Source organism: Eucalyptus grandis, chromosome 6, assembly GCF_016545825.1.
Source record: "Eucalyptus grandis isolate ANBG69807.140 chromosome 6, ASM1654582v1, whole genome shotgun sequence".
NCBI classification, from domain to species: domain Eukaryota; kingdom Viridiplantae; phylum Streptophyta; class Magnoliopsida; order Myrtales; family Myrtaceae; genus Eucalyptus; species Eucalyptus grandis.
In genome coordinates, this window is record NC_052617.1 from 935,694 (window position 1) to 959,377 (window position 23,684).

General features: G+C 39.6%; 3 protein-coding genes, 1 long non-coding RNA gene and 1 pseudogene across 4 annotated transcripts; 4 read left to right on the forward strand and 1 right to left on the reverse strand.

Annotated features, from left to right (window-relative positions):
• The first annotated feature begins 11,069 nt into the window (after nucleotides 1-11,069).
• On the forward strand, nucleotides 11,070-11,581 carry LOC120294889 (1-aminocyclopropane-1-carboxylate oxidase homolog). Its single transcript, XM_039315760.1, has 2 exons — nucleotides 11,070-11,397; nucleotides 11,499-11,581. Exons 1-2 carry the CDS (start codon nucleotides 11,070-11,072, stop codon nucleotides 11,579-11,581), a joined length of 411 nt encoding a protein of 136 aa, XP_039171694.1.
• Nucleotides 11,582-11,646: 65 nt separating this feature from the next.
• On the reverse strand, nucleotides 11,647-14,736 carry LOC120294887. Its single transcript, XR_005552225.1, has 2 exons — nucleotides 14,563-14,736; nucleotides 11,647-12,621 (listed from the first exon to the last, which is right to left on the reverse strand). It is a non-coding gene; the product is annotated as an uncharacterized LOC120294887 (long non-coding RNA).
• Nucleotides 13,895-16,262, forward strand: LOC120294886 (annotated as a pseudogene).
• A 706-nt stretch (nucleotides 16,263-16,968) lies between these two features.
• On the forward strand, nucleotides 16,969-18,135 carry LOC120294890 (1-aminocyclopropane-1-carboxylate oxidase homolog 1-like). Its single transcript, XM_039315761.1, has 3 exons — nucleotides 16,969-17,049; nucleotides 17,446-17,628; nucleotides 17,788-18,135. Exons 1-3 carry the CDS (start codon nucleotides 16,969-16,971, stop codon nucleotides 18,133-18,135), a joined length of 612 nt encoding a protein of 203 aa, XP_039171695.1.
• Nucleotides 18,136-20,825: 2,690 nt separating this feature from the next.
• Nucleotides 20,826-23,408, forward strand: LOC120294885 (1-aminocyclopropane-1-carboxylate oxidase homolog 3-like). Its single transcript, XM_039315742.1, has 3 exons — nucleotides 20,826-21,570; nucleotides 22,182-22,503; nucleotides 23,088-23,408. Exons 1-3 carry the CDS (start codon nucleotides 21,026-21,028, stop codon nucleotides 23,343-23,345), a joined length of 1,125 nt encoding a protein of 374 aa, XP_039171676.1. The 5' UTR covers nucleotides 20,826-21,025; the 3' UTR covers nucleotides 23,346-23,408.
• The last annotated feature ends 276 nt before the right edge of the window (nucleotides 23,409-23,684 follow it).

Sequence of the window (23,684 nt, forward strand, 5' to 3'; positions counted from 1 at the left end):
AATGTACACATTAATGGGGTTTCCATGAATGCATATGAAATGCTTCATCGCTGTGGCAAAATACGAAGGAAAAGCAAGAATTGTCCATACTGACTGTAACTTGATAGAAAAGCTGAAGTTCAATTTCACCGCACCCGAAAGATTTTACACCTGCTCTACTTCTGTCAACTTAAAAAGAAGGACAGGGCGAAGAAATTACTTGATGACGAGCTGGTCGATTTTTGTGGAAACTTTGATATGTAATTCAAATAAGAAAGGTAAAGGCCAACCACTGAGATCCACAAACCACTGTTATGCTCTAACATTTTGCTTTCTGACACCAAGCAAATGAAGTGACAAACATAGATGAAGATATACTCTTGCCAAGGGCGCCAAGGAAACTTGAAGGCAAAATTGGAAGGGGAATACAGATGTTCAAACTCTGATAAGATACCTGATCAGTTTAATAAGAGTGTCATGAGCCTCACTATTTTACCTTTCAAGATTTTATTTAACATGTTACTTGTGCTTGGACACGAACGGCGCTTATGATAACGTTTCCGTTCCAATGAACAATTTTTGAACATAAATAGTTTTTTGTTTTTGTTTCTGTTCCCGAGAATAATTTATGAGTATAATAATGTGCTTAGTAACTACACAAAATTTATATTCCTGGAAAGAAATGCGTTTCATAAAATTATATAATTTTGTTATTTCTTTTAGTTTTTTTAATATTTTATTATATTTTTCTTTTTTTTCTTCTTTCTTTTCTCTCCTTCTTCCTCTCTGTGGCCGACCTGGTGGGCGAGGTTTGGTGAGCTCGTTGAGCCTCGCCCGACCATTGGTAGGCCAAGCCTTAGCGAGCCACCGGCGAGGCTCGGCCTCGCCTCGCTGGTCTTGGCGAGCTCGAGCTCGCCCAGCCCAAGCGAGGTCGAGCCTTGCTGTGCCTAGCCCAGCCACGGAGAGGCTTGGCCGACGAGCCTCGCCATGGCGTGGCGTCTCTAGGTCCGGCGACCCTCCGGCAAAGGTTGCCGGCCTCGTCGGCCAAATACCGCACCACCATGGCCAAGGTCTGGCGACCGGCCAAAAGAAAAAGAAAAGAAAGAGAAGAAAAGAAAAAGGAGAGAGAGAGAGAGAGAGAGAAACATTGTTTCTCGAATTGTTTTTGGGAACAAGAAGTAACTTTTTTTCTACTTTTTTTTTGTTCCAAATCTGTTAAAGGAACATAAACACTTTTTACCAAACAAGGCCTAAGAGTCTTTGTACTTTATGTTGCTCCCAACATGGATTCCATTCTAAAACCATTTCATATGACGTATCCAAGCATCTTAACTAATATAAAGAATTCCTAATATCTGTTAAGAACAAAGCATGCTACAATAAAAGAGGAGTACTTAACATTCCTGGCAATATTCTTTCAAAAGCTAGCGTTACATCAGATTTTGACCAAACAATTGTCATGAATTGCACTGCAAATTAATAGTGTGATGACCACTCAAGGCTACAACTTCACGAAACAAGAAGTTGCAAGTTTAAATGATGGACATCAAGATTGGTGAAAAAATTTAAGTTAACTAGTGTTCAAACACACTATCTAAGAGACCATGACAAGGTTTGATTTGAGGATTGAATTACCATTATGTGACGAGTTTGCATTAACATGGAAACATGTCATGTCTTAGAAGCTATTCTCTATCTTTGAGATGCCATATTTCAGAAGGCACACATTTTTTGAAAACGCTATGTCTACCTTTACTGCCATAATCATTTAGGAAATAATAACGACGGCGACGATAGTAAGAAGTTTTATTGTAAATTTGAAATTACATAACAATGAAACATGGTTAGGTTAACCGCGTAAGCTGTCATTGATACATAAATATTCCAGATGTAAAAAAAGTCAAATTACTGGAGATCTCCATCTTTGTATTCCAAATAGGTTGATGCAAACAGGGTTGCTCCCCTTCATTTAGGAAAAAAAAATCAATTACTTATGCCCAAAAAAAGTAGAAACAAAAAAGAAGAAGTAATAAGAGTAGCTTAATACGTCAAGAGCAAGAATATTTTTTCTTCAATATATGCACAAGGAACGAAATGTTGCTGCTTTAATTTCCATGGAATACAAAGAGAAGTTCAACGAAACATGACCACCTAGCCTAAGTAGGAGTGAGTGTTCCCATTTCTTTTCTTCAAAACCGTCATTGTGCATGAATAGGCTTACTGCTGTGGAGGTTGATTGAAGTGAACTCCCCACAACTTTGAGATTGCCGGGCCGTGGAGGTCTTTCATGCTAGCCAATATTTGTAAGGACCCAAGCGTATTTCTTTCATATCACCAAACAATTGCACCTGCTTTATCTTCTCACCGGGTCAAGCCCAATCACACTTGCGATAATTTGATTTCCTCCCATGATATGGAATTGCTGAGGACCATTACACTGATTTTTTCTTGTAATGTTGATTATGATTTCCTCCCTAATTTGACTAATGTTTTTTTTCTTTTCAGATATGTAATGTTGATGTAGCACTGCATGACCGACATATCAGAAAACAGGGATGGAGAACACACTTTTTGTTCATTGTCTCTTGTGATCGAATTCTGGCAAGTGGAAATGGAATCGACTAAAAAGAAAAAGAGGATAGGACAAACGTGTGCAAATGTTTGGTGGTGTTAAAGACGCGTGGGGTCCACAAAAATGGGGCTAAAGAGAAAAAGATGATAGACCCAAAAACAGCATGCTTACGACTTGGCCCGTGGATCACGTAGAAAGGGGAAGCCACCTGCTGCAGGCCCTGTGCAAGTGAAAATGATCTGAAACTTCAACATCTGATGCTGCCTAGTAGACACAAAAAGTGTGTTTAGACCTATCGAGATCAACAATCGATGTCTTCAAACGCAGTTTCCAACATCCAGCAGCGAGATGCTCATATAAACTTAGAATATCCCGCAAGTCATAAAGAGAGCATGTCAGCCGACCAGTTTAATGGGAGTAGCCATGAACCTTTATTGTTTTCCCTTTCAAGAATTTATTTAGCATGTTGCTTGTGCTGGGACATAGTAAGAGTCTTTGTACTTTTTGTTGCTCCCATCATGAATTCCATTCTGAAACCATTTCATATTATGTATCCAAGCATCTCAGCCAATATGAAGAATTCCTAATATTTGTTAAGAACAAAGCACGCCACAGTAAAAGAGGAATGCTTAACACTCTAGCAATATTCTCTAAAAAGCTAGTGTTATAACAGATTTTGACCAAACAATTGTCATGGATTGCACTGCAAATTAATAGCGTGATGACCACTCAAGAAAGGCAACAACTTCATGAAATGAGCAAGCTCATCAACAAGAAGTTGCAATTTTAAATGATGGACATCAATATTGGTAAAAATTAAGTTAGCTAGTGTTCAAACACACTATCTAAGAGACCATGAAAAGGTTCAATTTGAAGATAGAATCATCATTATGTGACAAATTTGCATCAATATGGAAATGTCATGTCTTAGAAGCTATTCCATGTCTTGAGATGCCATATTTCATAAAGGCACATATTTTTTGAAAAAGTTTTGTTGGCCTTTACCGCTATAATAATTTACCAATAAAATGAAATTTAGGAAGTGGTAGGACGACAATAACAGTAACAAATTTATTGTAAATTTCGAACTACATAAAAATGCAACATAATTAGATTAACCGTGGAAGTTGTCATCGATACGGAAATATTCCAAATTGGAGATGTGATTATAGGCTACTTGTCGGTTTGATCTTTGTATTCTAAACAATGCAAATGAGTGTTCCCCTTCATTTAAAAAAAAAAATCAATTACTTATGCCCCGTTAAGTACTCACTCTTTTCAAAGGGAAAAAAACATAAACAAAAAAGAAGAAATAGGAGTAGCTTAACATGTCAAAGAACATGAATATTTTTTCATCAATATATGCACACGTAACAAAATATTGCTGTTTTAATTTCCATGGAATGGAAAGAGAAGTTGTACATAACAAGGCCACTTAGCCCAAGCAGGAGTGAGTGTTCCCATTTCTTTTCTTCAAAACCATCATTGTGCATGAATAGGCTTACTGCCGTGGAGGTTGATTGAAATGAACTCCTGATGACTTTGAGAGGTCTTTCACGCCACCCAACATTTACAGGGACCCCACGCCTCTTTCTTTCACGTCACTAAATAATTGCACCTGCTTTATCTTTTTATTGGGTCAATTCCGATCCCACTTCCTCCCATAATATGGAATCGCTGAGGACCATTACACTATTTTTTTTTCTTGTAAGGTTGATTATGATTTCCTCTGCAAATTTGACAATTTTTTTTTTTTTTTGCAGATATGTAATGCTGATGTAGCATCACGTGATCATCATATCGAAAAACGGGGATGGAGAACACATTTTTTGTTCATTTTCTCTCGTGATTGAGTTCTAGCAGGTGGAAATGGAATTGACTAAAAAGTAAAAGAGGATAGGACAAGCGCATACAAACGTTTGGTGGTGTCGAAGACGGGGGTCCACAAAAAAGGGCCTAAAGAGAAAAAAGAGGATAGACCCAAAAACAGCAGGTTTATGACCTGACTCGTAAATCACGTAGAAGGGGAAGCCACCTGCTGCAACCTCCGTGCAAGTGAAAATGATCTAAAACTTCAACATTTGATGTGGCCTGGTAGACACAGAAGTGTATTTAGACCCACGAAGATCAGCAACCGACGTCTTCAAACGCAGTTTCCAACATCCAGCAGCGAGATGCTAATATAAACTTAGAATATCCTGCAAGTCATAATGAGAGCATATCAGCTGACCAATTTAATGGAAGTAGCCATAAGCCTCAGTTGTTTTACCTTTCAAGAATTTAAGTTCAGTTCTTATTAAGGAAAATCTGGGAAGAGTCCTCGTACTTTCCGCTACTCCCAACATGGATTCCATTCTGAAACCAGTCCATGCAATGTATCCAAGCGTCTCAACCAATATCAAGAACTGCTAATTTCTCTTAAGAACAAAGCATGTCACAGAAAAAAAGGAATACTTAGCCAGTCAAAACGCTCCCAACAATATTCTTTCAAAAGCTAGTGTTATACCAGATTTGACCAAACAATTTTCATGGATTGTACTCAAAATTAATAGCGTGATGACCACTTAAGAAAGGCTACAACTTCCTGAAACAAGCAAGCTCGTCAATAAGAAGTTGCAAATTTGAATGATGGACATCAACATTGGGGAAAAAATTTAAATTAGCCAGTGCTTCGATACACTATTTAAGAGACCATGACAAGGTTTGACTTAAGGAAAGAATCACCACCGTGTGAAGAGTTCACATTAACTTGGAAACATGGCATGTCTCTATTTAAAAAAGTTTTTCCGTGTCTTTAAGATGTCACATTTCAAAAAGGCACATACTTTTTGAAAATGCAATGTCTACTTTTACTAACTGCTTTCACTGACATTAAAATTCACCAATAAAAAGAGATGGTGGTGAATATGTTTCGCATAGTTTAATAAATAAATAAAAAAAACAACAGAATTTCTCACTCAAACAGCTCTCAATTTTCCATTACGCATGGAAATGAGTCATATTCAACTCACTAAATGTATAAAATCTTAGACAAAATTCATCTTCTTATAGAGAAAAAGTGAGAAAATGTTATACAATGCTTATCTTATTGTTCCACCTTTCCATGACACAAAAGAAGGGTGCGTTCTTGATTGCAAAACACATTGAAGACATGCACATAGTTCATATGCAGCGTTAAACAAAAAACTAAACTCATTTTGCTCAATCCAGAAGTGCACAAATTTTAGTCCTAATGGAATTCTCTATCTCACATGCACTGTTCATAAGTCATAGCTTAAGAATTTTGCACATCTAAACCTTTATGACGAACTCTTCCAAGCACAAGATGAATGGTGACCAACTCATGTTTGGTTCAATCATCCTTGTTTGGGCTTGCATCTTAACTTGTTCAAAGGGTTTTGTTTGGTATTTAATGATCTTACATTGCACGTAGCATGTTTCTGAAAGGTTAATTTAAACATGAACCAAACGTGAAATTGAATGAGTCTTGCCCATTAAATCCTAATCCGGTTTATGGTGGTCTCGATTGCCTATCGTTTTCACCATAAACAGCATGAGCGTTCGATCCTTGAGATGACTGCATGTTTATCATAAATTGGAGCATTTCAGGGTACATTGGATTCCTCATATAAAGTGCATAGAACCAAAAGGAAAGGAGGTCCCCAAATAACATTTCTGGGCAACATTTCTGATGCCAATAATAATAGCATCATATGACTAAAAAAAGGAAAAAGGGAGTTAACCTAATAACATAATGACGCATGTTCATCTTATACTATTTAGGCCTATTCATCAAGGGTTGATCGAAGAGCATCTGATTCATGTAAAATGATTATTTAGTTTTAGGGAAAGGCCGACGCCTTAGATTAAAAAAAGATGGTGGCTGTATATTCTTTATATATCAACTTTTTGCTCCATTAATTGAGTGGACATGGCTTTTTGAACGTAATCATCCACTGAAGACGGTATCATATCACGGAATGGACTTAGCTTAAAATCACAAGCTTATTTACTTGTTCACAATTTTTTTTTTTTATTTGATTGTCGATTCTGGACACATGCATTAATGCAATAAAGCTCAACTTACAAGAAAACAAGGGAAGCTGTTTGCAGAAATGTTGCCATAGAAGACCTTTATGCTGTACCTGACAAAAGATGTATTTAGAGCACATAAATTGATGTGAAACAGTCTTAACAATCTCCCCCTCACACATTAGATCTTGAATTGGTGTAGGGACAACCCGTAACTCTCCCATGAGATTGTTGAGTCTAGATTTATTGGCAATTGGATTTTGATACCAGTGTTGGTTGGTCTTGAGCCTCTCTCACCTCATATACTAGCTCAAAGGAGGGAGGTTTTCTCTCACATTTATAAACCAACCACTAGCCTTTTCCATAATTGATGTGAAACAACCTCAATAAAATGAAACTCATCCTTCATCCATTGATGTTGCAATCACAATTTCATGCTATAGAAGTATTTTTCAAAAAGCATAACTAAGGATGAAGAATCCATCAGAGAATCTAGATAATTACCTCTTCCATCAGCAACATGACTATGCCTACAGAATTTCAGCTCAATAAATGGGATAAGCCCAGAACTATTTAACTACTAAAGCTAAACCACATTCTACAAGTTTGACTATCTAAGAAAACACAAGTTCTTGCATAACGTGGATGATGGAAGTGAGCAGGAGCACTCCTAGAGTAGAAGTTGTTAAAAAAAAGGATAGCTAATCCAAGATTGGGAATGGGAACAATGTGGTATTCCTTCATTTTTCTTTACAATATTGAGAGTGTGGATCACACGGAAGATAAGCATCATTTGGTCTTTGTCTATTGATAGGTATTTTCAATTGTACCGATCTGTCATTTCCGAGACAAATATGAGTGAGAAGGCTAATTTTCCATGGAGGCAATCTAGTAAAGGAAGTACCTCAAAGAGTGGCTTTCTTTCCCTAGAACAAGAAGGCTGTTTGGAATAGCATTTTGACAATCAGTAACAAGCTGAACGGCTTTGATTCTGGTCCTAGGCACTTTTGTCATTCTGCCCTACGGTTGTTAGGCACAAGGATGTTACGAACAATCATTAACTGTTGGTACTTTCTTGGCTGAGTTTTTTGCAGTCAAGAACAAGGTTGTTAGGAGTGAGATCCAACTTATTATCAATGAAGGCGTCTAAAGGATTGGATTGTAACATCAAATGGTGGACCGTAAGATCCCAGAAATCACACCAACGATACAAATATCTTGGATAGTCCTAGGAAGTTTGTTAATTATGAATGTCGCACGACATTAAAACTTCAAAAATGGCGTGAATTTATAGTTTATTTACCACATGTACAAGAAATATTAATATTTTTGTCACTTGAATATCGAATATACATATTTGAAGGTCAAAGTATGTCAAAGTTGGGTCAATGGGATCAATAGGATTGCATCAATCCGATGAATTTTCTTAGCTTAGGATTGGGACCATGTAAAGATCCTAGCTAGTTAAGGTCCTTCTTAAGATTCCAATCATTCCTTAAGTTTCAAATGAACTCCAGGCATGGATAAGAATGCATGCTAGCAAAAGCAAGGAGAAGAAGAGATTGAAAGATTCCATTCCTCCAGTAATATTATTGCTGATTTAAAGAAAAGAATGTTAGATGCCTATAGAAGGAGCAAGACACAGCGTTTACTTCAGAACTCATTGAATTTTTTAGAGAGGTCATTTATTGAAAATCATTTTTCGCAGGGGTGGCGACCTTTAATAACTTTTTCACAAGTAATCTATCTTGTTCTTTCCAATAGAAAGTGTCATATTGCAATATTACTCTGACGCTCTGCCAACTGAAGTATATAAAGTACTTCCAAAATTAGGTGGGAAGAAGATGACTACATGTTTTTGATACGTGCAGATCAACCTCATATCCAAAGTTCAATGTCAGCCTCTCATCTCATTTTTTGGCAGTTCTTTAACCTTGACTATAGGATCTTCTAACCCTCAAGCCCATCACAAGTAAACAGAGAAGTTAATGACCCTATCAAGCACCCCGCATAAATTGAAATTTCTTTATAGTCCACGTACAAACTGCGCCTCTTATAATAAACTCCTGAAGCAAAAATGACCAATATATTTACTATTGATCCAAACTTTAGAGAGGAACAATATCAAAAAAGTCATAAACTTATTACATTAGTACCAATTTAGTCATAAACCTTTTAATTAGACTATTTTAGTCCTAAATCTAGCGCCAACCATGCCAAGTAGGAGGTCAGCATCGACATCAGTGACTTCAGCCTAAATTGACAGGATGGGCTGAATTGGTACTAATATTAAAATGTTTAGGACTAAATTGGTTAAATTGAAAAATTTATGACTGAATTGGTATTAATGCAATAGATTTAGAACATTTTTGGTTATTTTCCCTGTTTTAGAGCTTAAGAAAAGGCCACCAATTGCTCAATGAGTCCGCCAAAAACATTAATCCCGGCAAATTTAGGTTTCCTCTTGTCAACCTAAAAAATATTAGGTTAACTAAAGACCTTAAAGGTCCTTTCTTGGAGTAATCTTTAGCTACAGCAATGGTATACTGCCTCTCTCAATTACAGAGGATAAAAAGGAAACCTCTTCCTAACGATAAATGAAGTAAAACGAGCCAATGAACCATTGGAGAAAATAAAGAACCATGGGAAGAAAACACATCACAATTCTTTTCGCCTGAGCGTCTGTTACTCTCATTCAAAGAACTGACAACTGAGACAGAAGCTAATGTCCGGGCGACGACGATTTCCCTTTAATTGCTGACGAATGAGGCTTAAACATAGGCCCTCAAACATAGCCGACCCGACTCAGACTCAACCCAGACTAGACCTGATTTAGTCTCCAATTCCTAGCACTTTTTCTTCTTAAATTGTTGCTTTCGAAGAATGGGCGACTTTGTGGATTGGCTTGCTGAGACAATGAGAGGGCCCGAGTTGGCTTTGAGAGTAGGGTTATGGATGGTGGCGTGAAAATGGCGATGAGGTGAAGGGTGGTGGAAACAAAATATTATTTGGGTCAGTCCAGCCCAACCCATAGGTAAAGAGAAGCCGAGGTCTTTATCAAATTTTGGGGGCGTTATCTATATTATATTGTACTATTTTTTTTTTTTGAGTCTCAATATTTTAGAACCAGTTGAAGTATATTTGGTGTAATTTAGTTGGTATTTTGTAAAATTATTTAAGTTTAATGAAGCTTTTATATTTATGACATCAACAAAGGTGAAAATATTACAATGCTCATTTTTAAGTAATGAATCTCTAAGTAGTTTCCAGTGTACATATTCTTATAATTTGAGACATTTTTGTACACTGCATATATAGTATTGCAACATTGTGATTATTTTAATTTTTTTTTTGCGGTCGTACATTAATTGGATTTTTTTATATGTTTTTATGTCATAATATCTAATATAGGGCCGCTGACAAAGAGTATCAAAATTTGAATACTAATTACATTATTTTGCTTCTAATTCTTTTGTCAGGGTAACTTATGTGGGGAAAATAGCATACGTGTTACCTGATCTTTCGCAATTTATTATTTCCATGTTTGGCTTTGTTTAGAGTTTTAAATAGTGACCAGTCACCATATAATTAGTCATTAATTCATGAGCCTTTCCGATATTGTTTGCATCAATCACGTTCTCTCATATATTTGAAAAAAGAAGGAATGAATGAAAATAAATTTTATTTGCTAGGAAATCGATTAATTACTTATGGCTTATAATTCATGTGTTTAATAATCAATTAATCTCCTTTTATTGTTCACGATAGCTCATTTTATTAAATATAATGTTTCAATAGTTTAGTAAAAATTTACAAGCTCTTCCGTATTGTTTGCATCTATCGTGTTTATGCATAAATGCGAAAAAAGAACTCTCGAGTAAGGAATGAATGAAATAATATTGGATTTCCTCTTGTTAGGAAATTAATTAATTACTTATGATTTTTAATTAATGTATTTAAGTAATTAGTTTATCTCTTCTTATTTCTCCTCATTTCTTCATTTTATTAAAAATAATGTTTCAATAGTTAAGTAAACATTTGTGAGCTCTTTACATAGCCCCCAGGTCAATTAATCATGTTTTATATATATATAAAGAGAGAATGCACAAGATTTGGACAAGCAACTATCAAAGTCTATCTATCCAACCATGTAATAATCCCAATTGGAAAACGTTTTCCCTCCTAATCTTCTTGAAGATACCGTTAACATGTGCTATAATGGACGTGGCGACAAACACTTTCTTAGTCAAGAAGCAAGGAATTCTTAAGTTGCCAACTCCTAGCGTTTGACATCTTCTTGGGCCAAATTTTATTTAAAAGAAAACTCTCGACAACCTTCATGTCCCTTGTGTTTAGCTTCTTCTCTAAATAAAAAATGGTGGATATCCAATATGACCACTATATGACCACTATATAACCACGTAAAGTGAACTTCATCAAGACCCAACTTGCCCAAATACGATAAGGCCTCGTGACAGAACACACAATGGTCACCACCGGAGACACCGAACATGACCGAGTGAGCGAATTGAGAGCATTCGATGAGACTAAGGATGGAGTCAAAGGCCTTGTGGATGCCGGGATCACGCAAGTCCCCCACATATTTGTCCGGCCGCCTGACAGCATGGCCTGCAGTGAGGATCGCGTGGACAACCCAGTGATTAATCTAGGATGCGCGAATGCAGGCCCCGCCTGTCACAAGGAGACGGCGCAGAATATCGGGCAAGCATTGGAAAAATGGGGTTTCTTCCAGGTGATCAACCATGGGGTCCCTGAGACCCTCTTGGAGGAGGTGATGGGGTGGGGTCGCGCAGGTTCTTTGAGCAGGAGACGGAGGCCAAGAAAGGATTCTACACCAGAGATTTTACATAGAGGGTCCTACACAACAGCAACATGGCCCTTTATAATTCGGTAGCTGCTGATTCGAGGGACAGCATATTTTGCACCATGGGACCAGAGCCTCCCCAGCCTGAGGAGTTGACCGAAGCTTGCAGGTGAGCCGATGGCCTCTCTTGCATTTTTCACCTTTCAGAAAAGGGAAAATTCATGAACAAATTCGCAAATTGAATTGACAAAGATAGTTTGCGAAAGAATTGCAGTAGTTCATACAGGTGCAAGGCAACCGCTTTTCACTGTACAATACTTTGCAAGGCAACTGCTTTAATCAAGGGCTAAACTAGCAAGTACATGATACTTGAGTGATTCGCATACGTTTCCATTATAACTGTGGGAATAGGGGATGAACACTGAGGAAATGAAAGTGTCCAGTCCTTCGTTCGGCTGGCTAGAAAAAATGCTACCGCTGAATTTGTATGACATTTCCCACCTGAGTTCTGCTGCACATGTCATAGCATATAAGCTTGCATCGAGTCTCAATCAATGAGACGGATCAGTCAGATGACCCTCAATGATTGATCATTTTCACTGACGAGAACCTTGGAGGTGGTTGTTTCATTCTTTTTGGGCAGAAATAGGATGTTCCTCGGTGGTTGATTTTATTTGCATTCTAGCGATAGCGATACCAAGCTTTTGTTCCCAAATTGATACAGACCATTACACTTTCTGGTGTTCTCTGGGAATCTGTCCAACCATACTTTTACGGCATCGGTTTTCTGATGCATAAAAAATTCTCTGGCAGAGAAATGCTAATGTTGTACTCAAAGCAAGTGTGGAAAAGGACACTCGATCATGTGCCACTACTATCCGCCATGCCCCCAACCTGAGTTGACCCTGGGTGTGACAAAGAATTCGGACAATGACTTCCTCACAATTCTCCTCCAAGATCAAATTGGAGGACTTCAAGGGCTTCATGAGAACCAGTGGATCAACGTTCCTCCAATTCCTGGAGCACTAGTGATCAACATCAGAGATCTATTGCAAGTAAGTAGATTTAGCCAGATATCATCGTTCATCTCTGAGCTTCTCTGAAACCTTGTTTTGATTGGTCGACAAACTGCAATCCTCTTCTCGTCCTTCTTCTGTACTTTCTCATATGCTAAGCCAGTTAAAGAGCCCAACAATTTACCATGGCATCTTCCCTGTAGCAATAACATAATGTCTTCATAATCTGAACTTGACTAATCCAAACTTGATTCTAACTTAGTTGTATCATGCTAGCCTCTCTTTGACAGGTTCAAAATTGTCTAAATGAGAGGGATGTGTGTAGAGCACTTTTCACAGGAGCGGTCTATGTGGGTCCTAGAAATTCTGCAGTTTTCTGTATTCATCAACATGAAGATTGAAATCATTGCAGTATCTAGAAACTACATCTATTCATTCCTGACTAAAAATGATTCACTAATTGTTACATTCGCAGCTCATAATGAGCGACCAGTTTAAGAGTGTCAAGCACCGAGTTGTGGCAAACAAGAGAGGCCTGAGAGTGTCGGTGGCGTGCTTTTTCGGCCACACTCCCCAGCCATCTTCGAGGCTGTATGGACCCATCAGGAATTAACATCAGCAGACAACGCACCAATCTACAAGGAGACTACACCTCCAAACTACACTGCCCATTACATTTCCAAGGGCGTATATGGAACTTCTGCCCTTCCTCATTTCAAGCTGTAGACTCTGTAAACAGGAAGATGAGAAGATAACAGGCGGAGGATATTCATGGTATTAGGTGGGATTTCCCTTCATTAGCTCTATTAGTGGAGGGGCAACTTTTTTATGGGGTCTTCTTCATGTGTGTATTTGAAAATAAAAGTCCATCCATATGTTCATCTACGTAAAACTACCAAAGAACAGGATTGCCTTTCTTCACTGCTCAGTCACTAATGCTTATATTGCTTCATTTGATAGCACCTACGCAACTCTCAAAAACAAAGATCCCTTTCAAACAAAAGCTGGACCTGAAAAAGAAACGAAATGGGGGGAGAGGAAGATTAACACATACCCCTCTCAAATGGAAAGAAAGATGCTAGCTTTAGATAAACCTATGTTGAATGCTTGTATGTCAGTTAAAACACTAATCTACCACAAGAAAAATCTGCACTTTTGGGAACATTTATGTTTGGTTCAGATTCGACTTACACTATGTATATTGACGGCAAGGTTTAAAAGTGGAATTCTTGCCAGCCTTCAACTTGCTCAACGACAACCAGAATCAACCGCAAGGCAAAAATCTACGTACGCTTAGACGACAATTAATTGTCCTGTCATCTATGAATGGTCAACTCTGTCCTAACAGATATCTTATCCATAAATTGCAAAACTTGTGTACTAGCTACCTGGTCCCCCAAAGAATCAGCCATTATTAAACAGTATTGTCATTTTTCTAAGCAAGTGGTAGCTCATAAGCTATGACTTTCTCCTTCCATTTTTGTGGACCTCATTATTCTGAAGTCAAATGGATCCTCCCAATGTGATTGCACTCTTCTCTTATCTCCATCTCTCAGCTATAAAAGAAGAGCTGCTCATATCACGCATTGCAATGTCTCCCCAACATTCAATTCATAATTCAAGCTCATATCCAACAAATTCACATTCACATTGATATTGAATTGCAGCACAGAGAGAGAGAGAGAGAGAGGAACAATGTCTACCATCGATTTGGCCTCGGGAGAGCAGAGCTATGACAGAGCGAGCGAGCTGCAAGCGTTCGACGACTCGAAAGCCGGCGTCAAAGGCCTCGTCGACGCCGGGATCACCGAAGTCCCCAGAATCTTCTCATCCGACCGGACGAGACATCTGAAGACAGCTCCAGATCGAGCGGCGGCACCGAGAATCTTAGCGTCCCGGTCATCGATCTCGACGGGATCGACCGCGACCTGGCCAAGAGGAAGGAGGCGATCGAGGGGATGCGGCGCGCGTCGGAGACGTTGGGGTTCTTCCAGGAGGTGAACCACGGGGTCTCGGCGGCCGCGATGGAGGAGATGAAGGAGGGGGTGAGGCGGTTCTACGAGCAAGACGACGAGGCGAAGAAGGCGTTCTACACGCGGGACGTAACGAGGAAGGTGGTGTACAACAGCAATTTCGACCTGTACACGGCGGCGGTGGCTAACTGGAGGGACACCTTCTTCTGCTACATGGCGCCGAGCCCGCCGTCGCCGGAGGAGCTGCCGGAGGTTTGCAGGTAACGTGCCGTCCATCCCGGAGTCGCCGATGCCATTTTCACCTGCGACGTTACAAAATATGTTGTTTTTCACAGAGACATAAAGTCACAAAGCCGCCTAAAGTCACAAAGCCGCCTTTTTACCTTTGGGATGACTTTCTTTTTTAAATCTAATTCTATTTCACTGAAATACCTAAAAATCTTAATATAAAAAGTAAATTCAGGGATAAATATATTAAAAATCCTAACATTTTTCATGAAAAGTGTAATTTAATCCTAAAACTTAAAAAAAATTAAGAAAATGTAAAAATGCATAAAGTCCTAAAACTTATCATAAAAGTACAATTGAATCTTAAACTTTCAAAAAAGTGAAATTAATAAAAAGACTTGATTAAAAATTTTGACAAGTTTTATCACTTAATAGTAATTTTTTAAAGTACTTTTGCAATAAGTTTTATGCCTTCCAATACATTTATTCCATAATTTTATAAGTGGATTTAATTTAATTGAGTTTCATGACTAAATTTGTAGGGAGATACTGATAGACTACTCCAAGCAAGTGATGAGCTTAGGTGGGTTGCTGTTTGAGCTCTTGTCCGAGTCTCTTGGGTTGAGATTGGGCCGCCTTCGGGAGATGGACTGTGCGGAGGGCCTTGTGGTCATATGCCACTACTACCCGACGTGCCCAAGGCCCGAGTTGACGATGGGGACGAGCAAGCACTCCGACAACGACTTCCTCACGGTGCTCCTGCAGGACCACATCGGAGGCCTCCAAGTCCTCCACGACAACCGTTGGGTCGATGTTCCTCCGGTCCCTGGAGCTCTAGTGGTCAATGTTGGTGACCTCCTACAGGCAAGTTTCTCTTGCCGTCTAATTTGATTCGACCGTATTTTTATATCTAACAATATTAGACGTAACATTTAACCACTTGCAAGTAACCCATCGGATCAATGAAAACGATGTTACCATGTCAATTGTCTTTAGGGGAAATAGTGCCGGACGTTAATTTCGAAGGGCATTGACACGGTTTGATATTGCCGAGTACAAAGTACCGGGTCAATTATCAAAACACCCGAAATTTATGTGAACAACATGGGTGATGTCTTGGGGATCCTGGGAGATACTCTTTGCCAAGGGATTTCTTGCTCTTGGCGAGCATTTTGGTAACGGGGTGGATGCTAATGATGTTTGTCCCTCTTATTTTCTTCCTTTCAGCTCATAACGAACGACAAATTCAAAAGCGTGGAGCACAGAGTGTTAGCAAACCCGATGGGGCCGAGGATCTCGGTGGCCTGCTTTTTCAGCACAAGCTTCCAACCGTCGTCGAAGCTTTTCGGGCCGATTAGGGAACTGTTGTCTGAGGACAATCCTCCGATCTACAGAGAGACCACAGTGAGGGACTACCTTGCCTACTTCAAGGAACATGGCCTTGATGGAACTTCCCCTCTGAGACACTTCAAGCTGTAAACTTTACATTTTTCTTCTAAGGAAGAGATGCACAATCCTTCTTGAACAATTAATGGCATCGCTACAAATTTTAGAATTTCGATTTGCTTGCAGTGTATTAGCCATGTCGCTGTAGCTTTGTATTGATTGTCTATAAAATAAAATTCCTTTTCATGCTACTATTGTACCGACATACCATACTTTAATCTGCAGAACTTGATTCGATAATAATTTGCAAATGGGGATTGCACTTGGACATCAGTTTTGGAACTGGTCACGGCCGTCGGACATAGATATAGATGATGCTCATTGAGTTTTCGAAGTACTCAATTACAGAAGATGAGTTGGCTAACTGATAATTTTCTCATGACTTTGTGCAGTCAAAGATGATGAGCCTGTTTACAATTTTCTGACTGCTTCTTCAATTTCATCACTTCTGTTAATTGAAGCCATTCGTTTCCCAAATACTTTTCCGATATACCTGCGTTTGACCAGAACTACTTAGAAAAAGCCAAACTAAAATCTGGAAAGTCAGACGAACTGGCTGCACAATAATAGCCTGTCGCTTCTTGGCCTTGCTCTTGAATGCCAATCGCTTTCATGGTGATGCAACGTATGTAATTGTTCTTTCTTCTCACTGTTCTTGATCCAGTCATGGGACACCACAGGACCGTTGTCTTTCAAATTCTTCAACGTTTAATATAAGATCAGAACTTGGAACTCAAGTGTTTTCACTAAGGAAGAAAAATGGAAATGTTCAGCAGAGATGAAGCAAATAAAAATAAACAGAAGTACGATTGGATATATGAGCTAAAGATTTTCAATGAATCAAAGAAAGGTATCAAGGGCCTTGTCAATGCAAGCTAAAGGCTTTCAGTGATCCCCATGGCTGTTCTGGAGGAGATGCTAGACGGAGTGTGCCACTTCCATGAGCAAGGCGCTGGAGAGAAGAGACGGGTTCTATTCGTGAGATTTCACGAGAAGCGTTGTGTACCATAGCAATTTCAACCTGTATAGAGCAGAGGTGGCTAATTGGAGGGACACCCTATTCTGTGTTATGGCACCTAATGCTCCTGAGGCAGAGGACTTGCCAGCCGTATGCTGGTAAGTGATTCTGCAGAATATTCAACTGCAATCTCTTGCGATAACTTTTTGTAGTCTTTGCTTCTAACGCATTAGGAATTTGTAATGATTTGACCCGCTAAATTTTCTTGAACACCCCAGTGACATAATGCTGGAATTCTCGAAGTTGTGACAAATTTGGGAATTACCTCGTTTGAGGTCCTGTTGGATGCACTTGGGTTGAAGCCGAACCATTTGAAGGACATGGAATGCACCGACTGACTCATCCTTCTGAGCCAGTACTACCCCAAATGCCCACAACCAGAGCTCACTCTAGGAGCCAGAAAGCACATTGACAGCGACTTCTTCACCGTCCTCCTGCAAGACCATGTAGGAGGTCTCCAAGTTCTTTATCAGAATCAGTGGATCGACATGGGCCCTGTGCCAGGAGTGCTGGGAGTTAACATTGGAGATCTGCTTCAGGCAAGTCTCACCTTACTCACTCTCCCTCCCTACGTCTTATCACCAGAGACCCTGTTAGGCACATGAATGAATCACTGAACAAAGCATTTTATGCCTCAGCTCTTTATCCAGCAGATGAGTGTGCACTTCTAATCACAAAGTCAGACCATTTTTTTTCAGCTTATCTTGAATGACATATTCAAGAGCTCTGAGCACAGAGTTGTGACAAACATGGGGCCGAGAGTGTCTGCAGTGTGCTTCTTTTACATGGCGATGCTGCCATTGCCAAAACTGTATGGTCCGATCAAGGAGTTGATTTCTGTGGGTGATCCGGTGAAGACGGAGAAACCACCATCATGGAGTATAGTTCCCACTTTAGCACGAAAAGTGATGAGACTTCGGCTCTGCAGCAGTTCAAGCTGTGAGCTTGGCAGTGGCAAACAACTGGTGCTACAAATTGGAAAGGGGATGCCTACATTAGCAGAAAATAAACCCGAGCGTGATACAAGTTTGCTGGCTAGTTTGTAACTTTTCATATTCATATTATGTCTCGGCTTTCATATGCAAAATACTTCATCAATTGACTACGATATGATCAGAGCATGAAGCTCCAATGTCAAGTCCATCTCTACTGATGATCTTGTGAATCCCATGTTACCATGGACAGATTTGTGCCTGCACTATTAAACTAAAGAAATGTGTTGGAACAACAATTCGATCTACAATATTTTAAATTTCTACCTGATGTGTACTTAAGTAGAAAACTAAATCCAAATCCTAATATTGAATCCTAGCCATCCATCAGTGCCTGAAAGTCCTATATTCTCGTGAACTTGTTCTTCCAAAAATATCAGTTTTTCGCCCAGACAATGTTTTTTTTTTGTTACCCTACTTTTTCTTCTTCATCTCATGGAGTGATCACGGTTATCTAGCATGAGTAGATCAATGGATTAAGTAAAAACAATGAGTTTGTCACAGAAGTAGCAAAAATCTCTTATAATGCAGGAAGCGGTCTCTCTTATCATCTCCAAAACTATAGTTAAAAGGTGGGAAAACGTTACATGAATGAACAAACAAGAATTTCACCAAAAACGGTGACGTAGGCTGGCTGAGGGAGGGGGAGTAGGGGAGTACTTCGATTCTATTACAAAAAGAGCTTGTTTCAGTTTTGCTGCTATTTTTATGCTCTGGTGTCATAAGCTCCAACCTTTTCAGGTGAAAACAAAATAAAGAGTTAAAGCAGAAAACGACCTCAAATAGAAAGAGTGTGCTTCCATTGCCGCAATGCTTTGGTGTCCTAAGGTCCAACTTTTGTGGGTAAAAAGCACAATTACAAATTCAATAGCCGGAAAAGAGACATCAGATGCGCAAAGCGAGCTATGTTTTTACCGCTACGTTCTGGTGTCATAAGCTCTAAGCAGCAGAGGCCTCTTCTCGTTATGCAAGTCCGCAAGACCGACCGAGAGATTATAGACGGGACTGGCAATGCGTACTCACGCACTGCAGAAAGATGGGTGCAGATTTAACCCTGAGGAAGAGCCATTTCGGCGGCTTAGTTAGCTTCGGGCGCAGGTTTCTTTTGCTTAAGTGACAGAAGTGGCCTTGAAGGTCTTTTAAGGGGTTTACGGCTTGCTCGAACTTTCCTGCCCTCCTTCCCTCTCCCAACGGTGCCTTTCTGCACAATTCCTAGCATCGTCTTCGTTATATTCTTACCTGACTTAGCGTGTCTTTGTTGTCATTGATGGCAAAAAAAAAAAGAATCAGCCTCTCTTAAGACTTTGAACTAGATTAGCCATGCATAAATATCAAAGAAAAAAATAAAATAAAAATTGAGAAACCGGGTATTACATATAATACTACTAAAAATCTCAAATTGATAGATATGCGTCACATTTATTCCAAATTAATTTTTATGTTACAAAAAATCTTGAACTGATACACCCGTGCCTAGTAGAAACTTCCAAATTAATACACTTGTGCCATCAAAAATTCCAAACCGGTTCACCCATGTCATATTTACCCAAAATTGGTATATTTGATAAATTTGAGTTTCTTGGTAAGTATGGCAAGATGCATTGATTTAGAATAAATGTGGCATATGTATATCTTTTGTGGCACAAGACTACCAGTTCAAGAGTTCTCGTGACAATAAATTTGGTTCATGTGTACTAATTTGAGTTATTGGGTGATACTAATCCATTAGTTAAACAATGTGTCTTTTGTTTTCCAAAGTAAATGGAGTATAGGACGATGATAAGAATTAGAAAAGTTTTAAAAAGTTCCCGGCAATGTTGTTTGAGTGCATGGTTCTTCACGAAACTTAAGTGGCACAGGGAACTTGACGCAAACTTGTAGAGACAATAGCTAAATCGTGTGCATAATTTCAGTTAACATGCAAATTAGATGTTACAAATTATATCTCACATTTCTTTTTTTCTTTTTTTTTTTCACCTCAAGATAGGTATATTTAAGTGTTTCCAATACAAAGATGATGTCATTTGATGAAGTCGCTCAACACAAGTATTTTATGAGACTTTGCTCGATATATCATAAAATTCATATTAGGAAGTAAGACGTGTCACTTATTTCAACTTAGATAATTTGAGAATTACAATTAACAACGTGACAAATGCTCTCAAATCATTACAAAAATAGAATATTGAAGAGCGCTTTCTCTTCTACCCAGCAGTGGTGGCTTCTCAAATAGTGTTTTTACTTTTCTAATATTTCTCAATTTTTGCATATCTTGTTGTGCTCAATATCGCAAGACGACAACAGCAGTTTGATTAATAAAAAAGATGATAAGGGGTGATTGGTGTTAGTGACTCACGTTACATAAAAAAATCTCATAATCATTGCACTAGAAACATCCACTACGGAATGTATGGTTACGATTACAAGATAACGACATAAATAGTCTCAAATTTTAACTTAATTTATAATGCGGTCATTGAATTTTTAATTTATTCAATTTAATAGTCTTAAAGTATAATGAAAATATTGAATATTGAATTGATGGAAGGAAAATATTAAATATTTTCATATTTAATCGATGAATTAAATTGAACATATATTAAAATTCAGATCATATTGAATAATTTAAAAATTTAGGGATTATATTGAATTATTTAAAAATCTTACGTATTAAGTCAAAAAATTAGAAACTATACGTATCATTTTCCCTCCCTTTACTGCATATCGCTATGGCTGGCTGGCCTACGCAGGCTTGTGTTGACAATGGAGTTCTATGGATCCACAGATATTCGCCAGAAACGACAAGATCCTCGATGCGGACGCATTTCCGAGCACTCCGCCGTCGGAAATTATCTTCTAATATCGTCTTCTTGAGATTTCTCTCATTCTCTTTGCCTCGCTTCGCTTGCGCTGCCGCTGACTCCTGTGCCGGAAGAAAAGAGAGATGGCACCGGAGCTGATACTCGCCCCCGACGGTGGTTACGACCGGCAAGCCGAGCTGAAGTCCTTCGACGACTCGAAGGCCGGCGTCAAGGGCCTCGCCGACGCCGGGCTGACCAAGATACCAAGATTCTTCGTCCACGACCACCTCGACCTCGAGCTCGACCGCGCCTCGGAGTCGCTAGGACCGAGCCCGAGCGTTCCGGTCGTGGACTTGGGAGGTGCGGGCCGGGGCTGGAGCCCCGGTGAGAGGAAGCGGACGGTCGGCCTGGTCCGGGAGGCCTGCGAGACGTGGGGTTTCTTCCAGGTGGTGAACCACGGCGTGCCGGCGGCTCTCACGGAGGAGATGGTGGAAGGGATCCGGAGGTTCCACGAGCAGGACCTTGAGGCGAAGCGGGAGTGGTACTCGCGGGATTACGGCGGGAGGAAGGTGCTGTACAACAGCAACTTCGACCTGTACCGGGCCCCGGCGGCGAACTGGAGGGACACGCTGAGCTGCGTCTTGGCTCCCCGTAGTCCGGATCCTCAGGAATTGCCTGCTGTCTGTCGGTAATCTCTGGGTGTGCGTGCTTGAAGGGCTGAAACTAATTCTAGTTTTGGGACATTCGATACAAAAGCTTTCAAATTTAGCTTTGCGATACCCACTTGTGTTGTGTGAGACGAATTGAAAGTTCCGTGATAGTTTTTTTTTTTTTTTTGACGCATAGCAATTCAGTGGAAGAAAAGAAAGAAAGGGTAGATTTAAGATCTGATAATTAAGTAAAAAATGGGGCTTTGGGAATAGATGGAGCTGCTGCTTGGCCCTGGCGAAACAAGTGCCCGGTGTGGCCGGAGTTCTTGCCATTTTCTCAAGGGGCTTTGGGGTCATAGATCAGTTGAAGCAAACGATCATGTGGGGCGTAGATCTTTGGGGGATTTGGAGTCGGAGTGCCGATAGATTCAGTTTAAATGGAAATACTAATTCCTTTTTCTGTTCTTCCTCTTTGGTCTGCAAGAATGGCTGCTCTGTTACACGAATTATGGACTTGTATTTTAGAAGCTTGATTTTTTTATGCAGAGTAAATAGACCTGGTCTTTGAGAGAGTGAGATAAAGATTGATCTTCTGATGTTCCACGGCATTTGACTAATCACCTGTTCTCCGTAACCAATCGACTTGCAGAGACGTAATAATTGAGTACAAGGACAGAATTCTGGAATTGGCAGATACCATATTTGAATTACTGTCGGAAGCTCTTGGCCTCGAGAGTAGCTACCTGAAAACTATCCACTGTGGGGAGGGACTCTTCTTTGTCGGCCATTACTATCCAGCATGCCCAGAACCGGACTTAACCCTTGGGACTGGTGATCATACTGATAGTGGCTTTCTCACCATTCTTCTCCAAGACCAAATTGGTGGCCTCCAGGTCCACCATCAGAACCAATGGATCGACGTTTCCCCAATTCCTGGAGCCCTTGTAATAAACTTGGGAGACTTGATGCAGGTCCGTTTATCAGAGTTTTGCAGTTTACATTTCTATCAGTTAGTTTCTTGTTTCAATGTTCTCACATTAGCCAATGCATTTCTAGCCCAATCTGTGCTTTTTTGTGTGGCTGATCTAACGAGTAGGTCCTTCAGTCAATTTGTTATCATAGTCCATGGACACACATCTGGTGTTACAATCTGAACAAGTGAAATGGAAGATAGCTCTTTCGTCTATGTTCTTCTATCCTAACTGTTTTGTAGTGTGTTAGAGATGCCAAATACTTCCCTAAGTCAGTGTAGAGGTCTAACAGATGGATTGTAGAGTATCCTGTTTACAACTGTGGAACTTCCAGTTAGCTCTTGCAACATTAACTGAGCTAAGTCAATTCCGTTTTCATGATATTTCTATGTGAATGTTGTTTTTCTTCACAATCTTTTGGTCTTACCTAATTATTTTGACAACTGTGCTAGGGGTACATGTGAGAATGACTTGATAAAATTTCGCCCTTTTAAACAAGTTTGTTTACGTATGCTATATTTATGTGTGATCGATATTCCAGAGTATTTGGTCTTCACTTTGCCATGTCCTCCTCCATCTTGCAGCTGATCTCGAATGATAAGTTCATTAGCGTGAGTCACAGAGTTCTAGCCCAGAGAATCGGGCCAAGGATTTCAGTGGCGTGTTTAATGAGGCAGCATCTCCCTCCAGAGAATTCTTCAAGGTTGTATGGCCCTATCGAGGAGCTGCTATCAGAAGAAAATCCCCCAATTTATCAGGAAACTACGGTGAAGGACCTCGTCACTCACTACTATGCAAAAGGACTTAATGGCGTATCTGCACTGGAACATTTCAAGCTATGAAATATATTGTATACGACAATTCAAGGATGTTCTCTCTTGAATGACAGGTGGACACATTTGATCTGTGTAGTTTTTCAGAGCATTAGCTTCCCGGCAAAGCATTCAGATGTGGTTAAATTTTAACAGAGTATATATTTGTAGTGCCTGGCAAGCTCGTACTTATGAAACTATTGTGCATTTATAAGAGGCTTTCTGCTTTCGAAATAAAAATAAGAAATGGAATCATGGTTAGGTTTACCATACTTGTTCTTGTTGATCCCTCCAATCTGTGAGTTGCCTGAGTTGCTGAGTTTACTGATCCAAAGCGAAACTGTCTAGAGGATTATCTTGTTCAACTGA

Coding starts and splice junctions, on each gene's coding strand:
- LOC120294889 (XM_039315760.1), top strand. CDS start 11,070: ATGGTCACCACCGGAGACACCGAACATGACCGAGTGAGCGAATTGAGA. Junction 11,398..11,498: donor GATGGGGTGGGGTCGCGCAG/GTTCTTTGAGCA, acceptor ATAATTCGGTAG/CTGCTGATTCGAGGGACAGC.
- LOC120294890 (XM_039315761.1), top strand. CDS start 16,969: ATGGCTGTTCTGGAGGAGATGCTAGACGGAGTGTGCCACTTCCATGAG. Junction 17,050..17,445: donor AGAAGAGACGGGTTCTATTC/GTGAGATTTCAC, acceptor CTTCTGAGCCAG/TACTACCCCAAATGCCCACA. Junction 17,629..17,787: donor ACATTGGAGATCTGCTTCAG/GCAAGTCTCACC, acceptor ATTTTTTTTCAG/CTTATCTTGAATGACATATT.
- LOC120294885 (XM_039315742.1), top strand. CDS start 21,026: ATGGCACCGGAGCTGATACTCGCCCCCGACGGTGGTTACGACCGGCAA. Junction 21,571..22,181: donor GAATTGCCTGCTGTCTGTCG/GTAATCTCTGGG, acceptor ATCGACTTGCAG/AGACGTAATAATTGAGTACA. Junction 22,504..23,087: donor ACTTGGGAGACTTGATGCAG/GTCCGTTTATCA, acceptor TCCATCTTGCAG/CTGATCTCGAATGATAAGTT.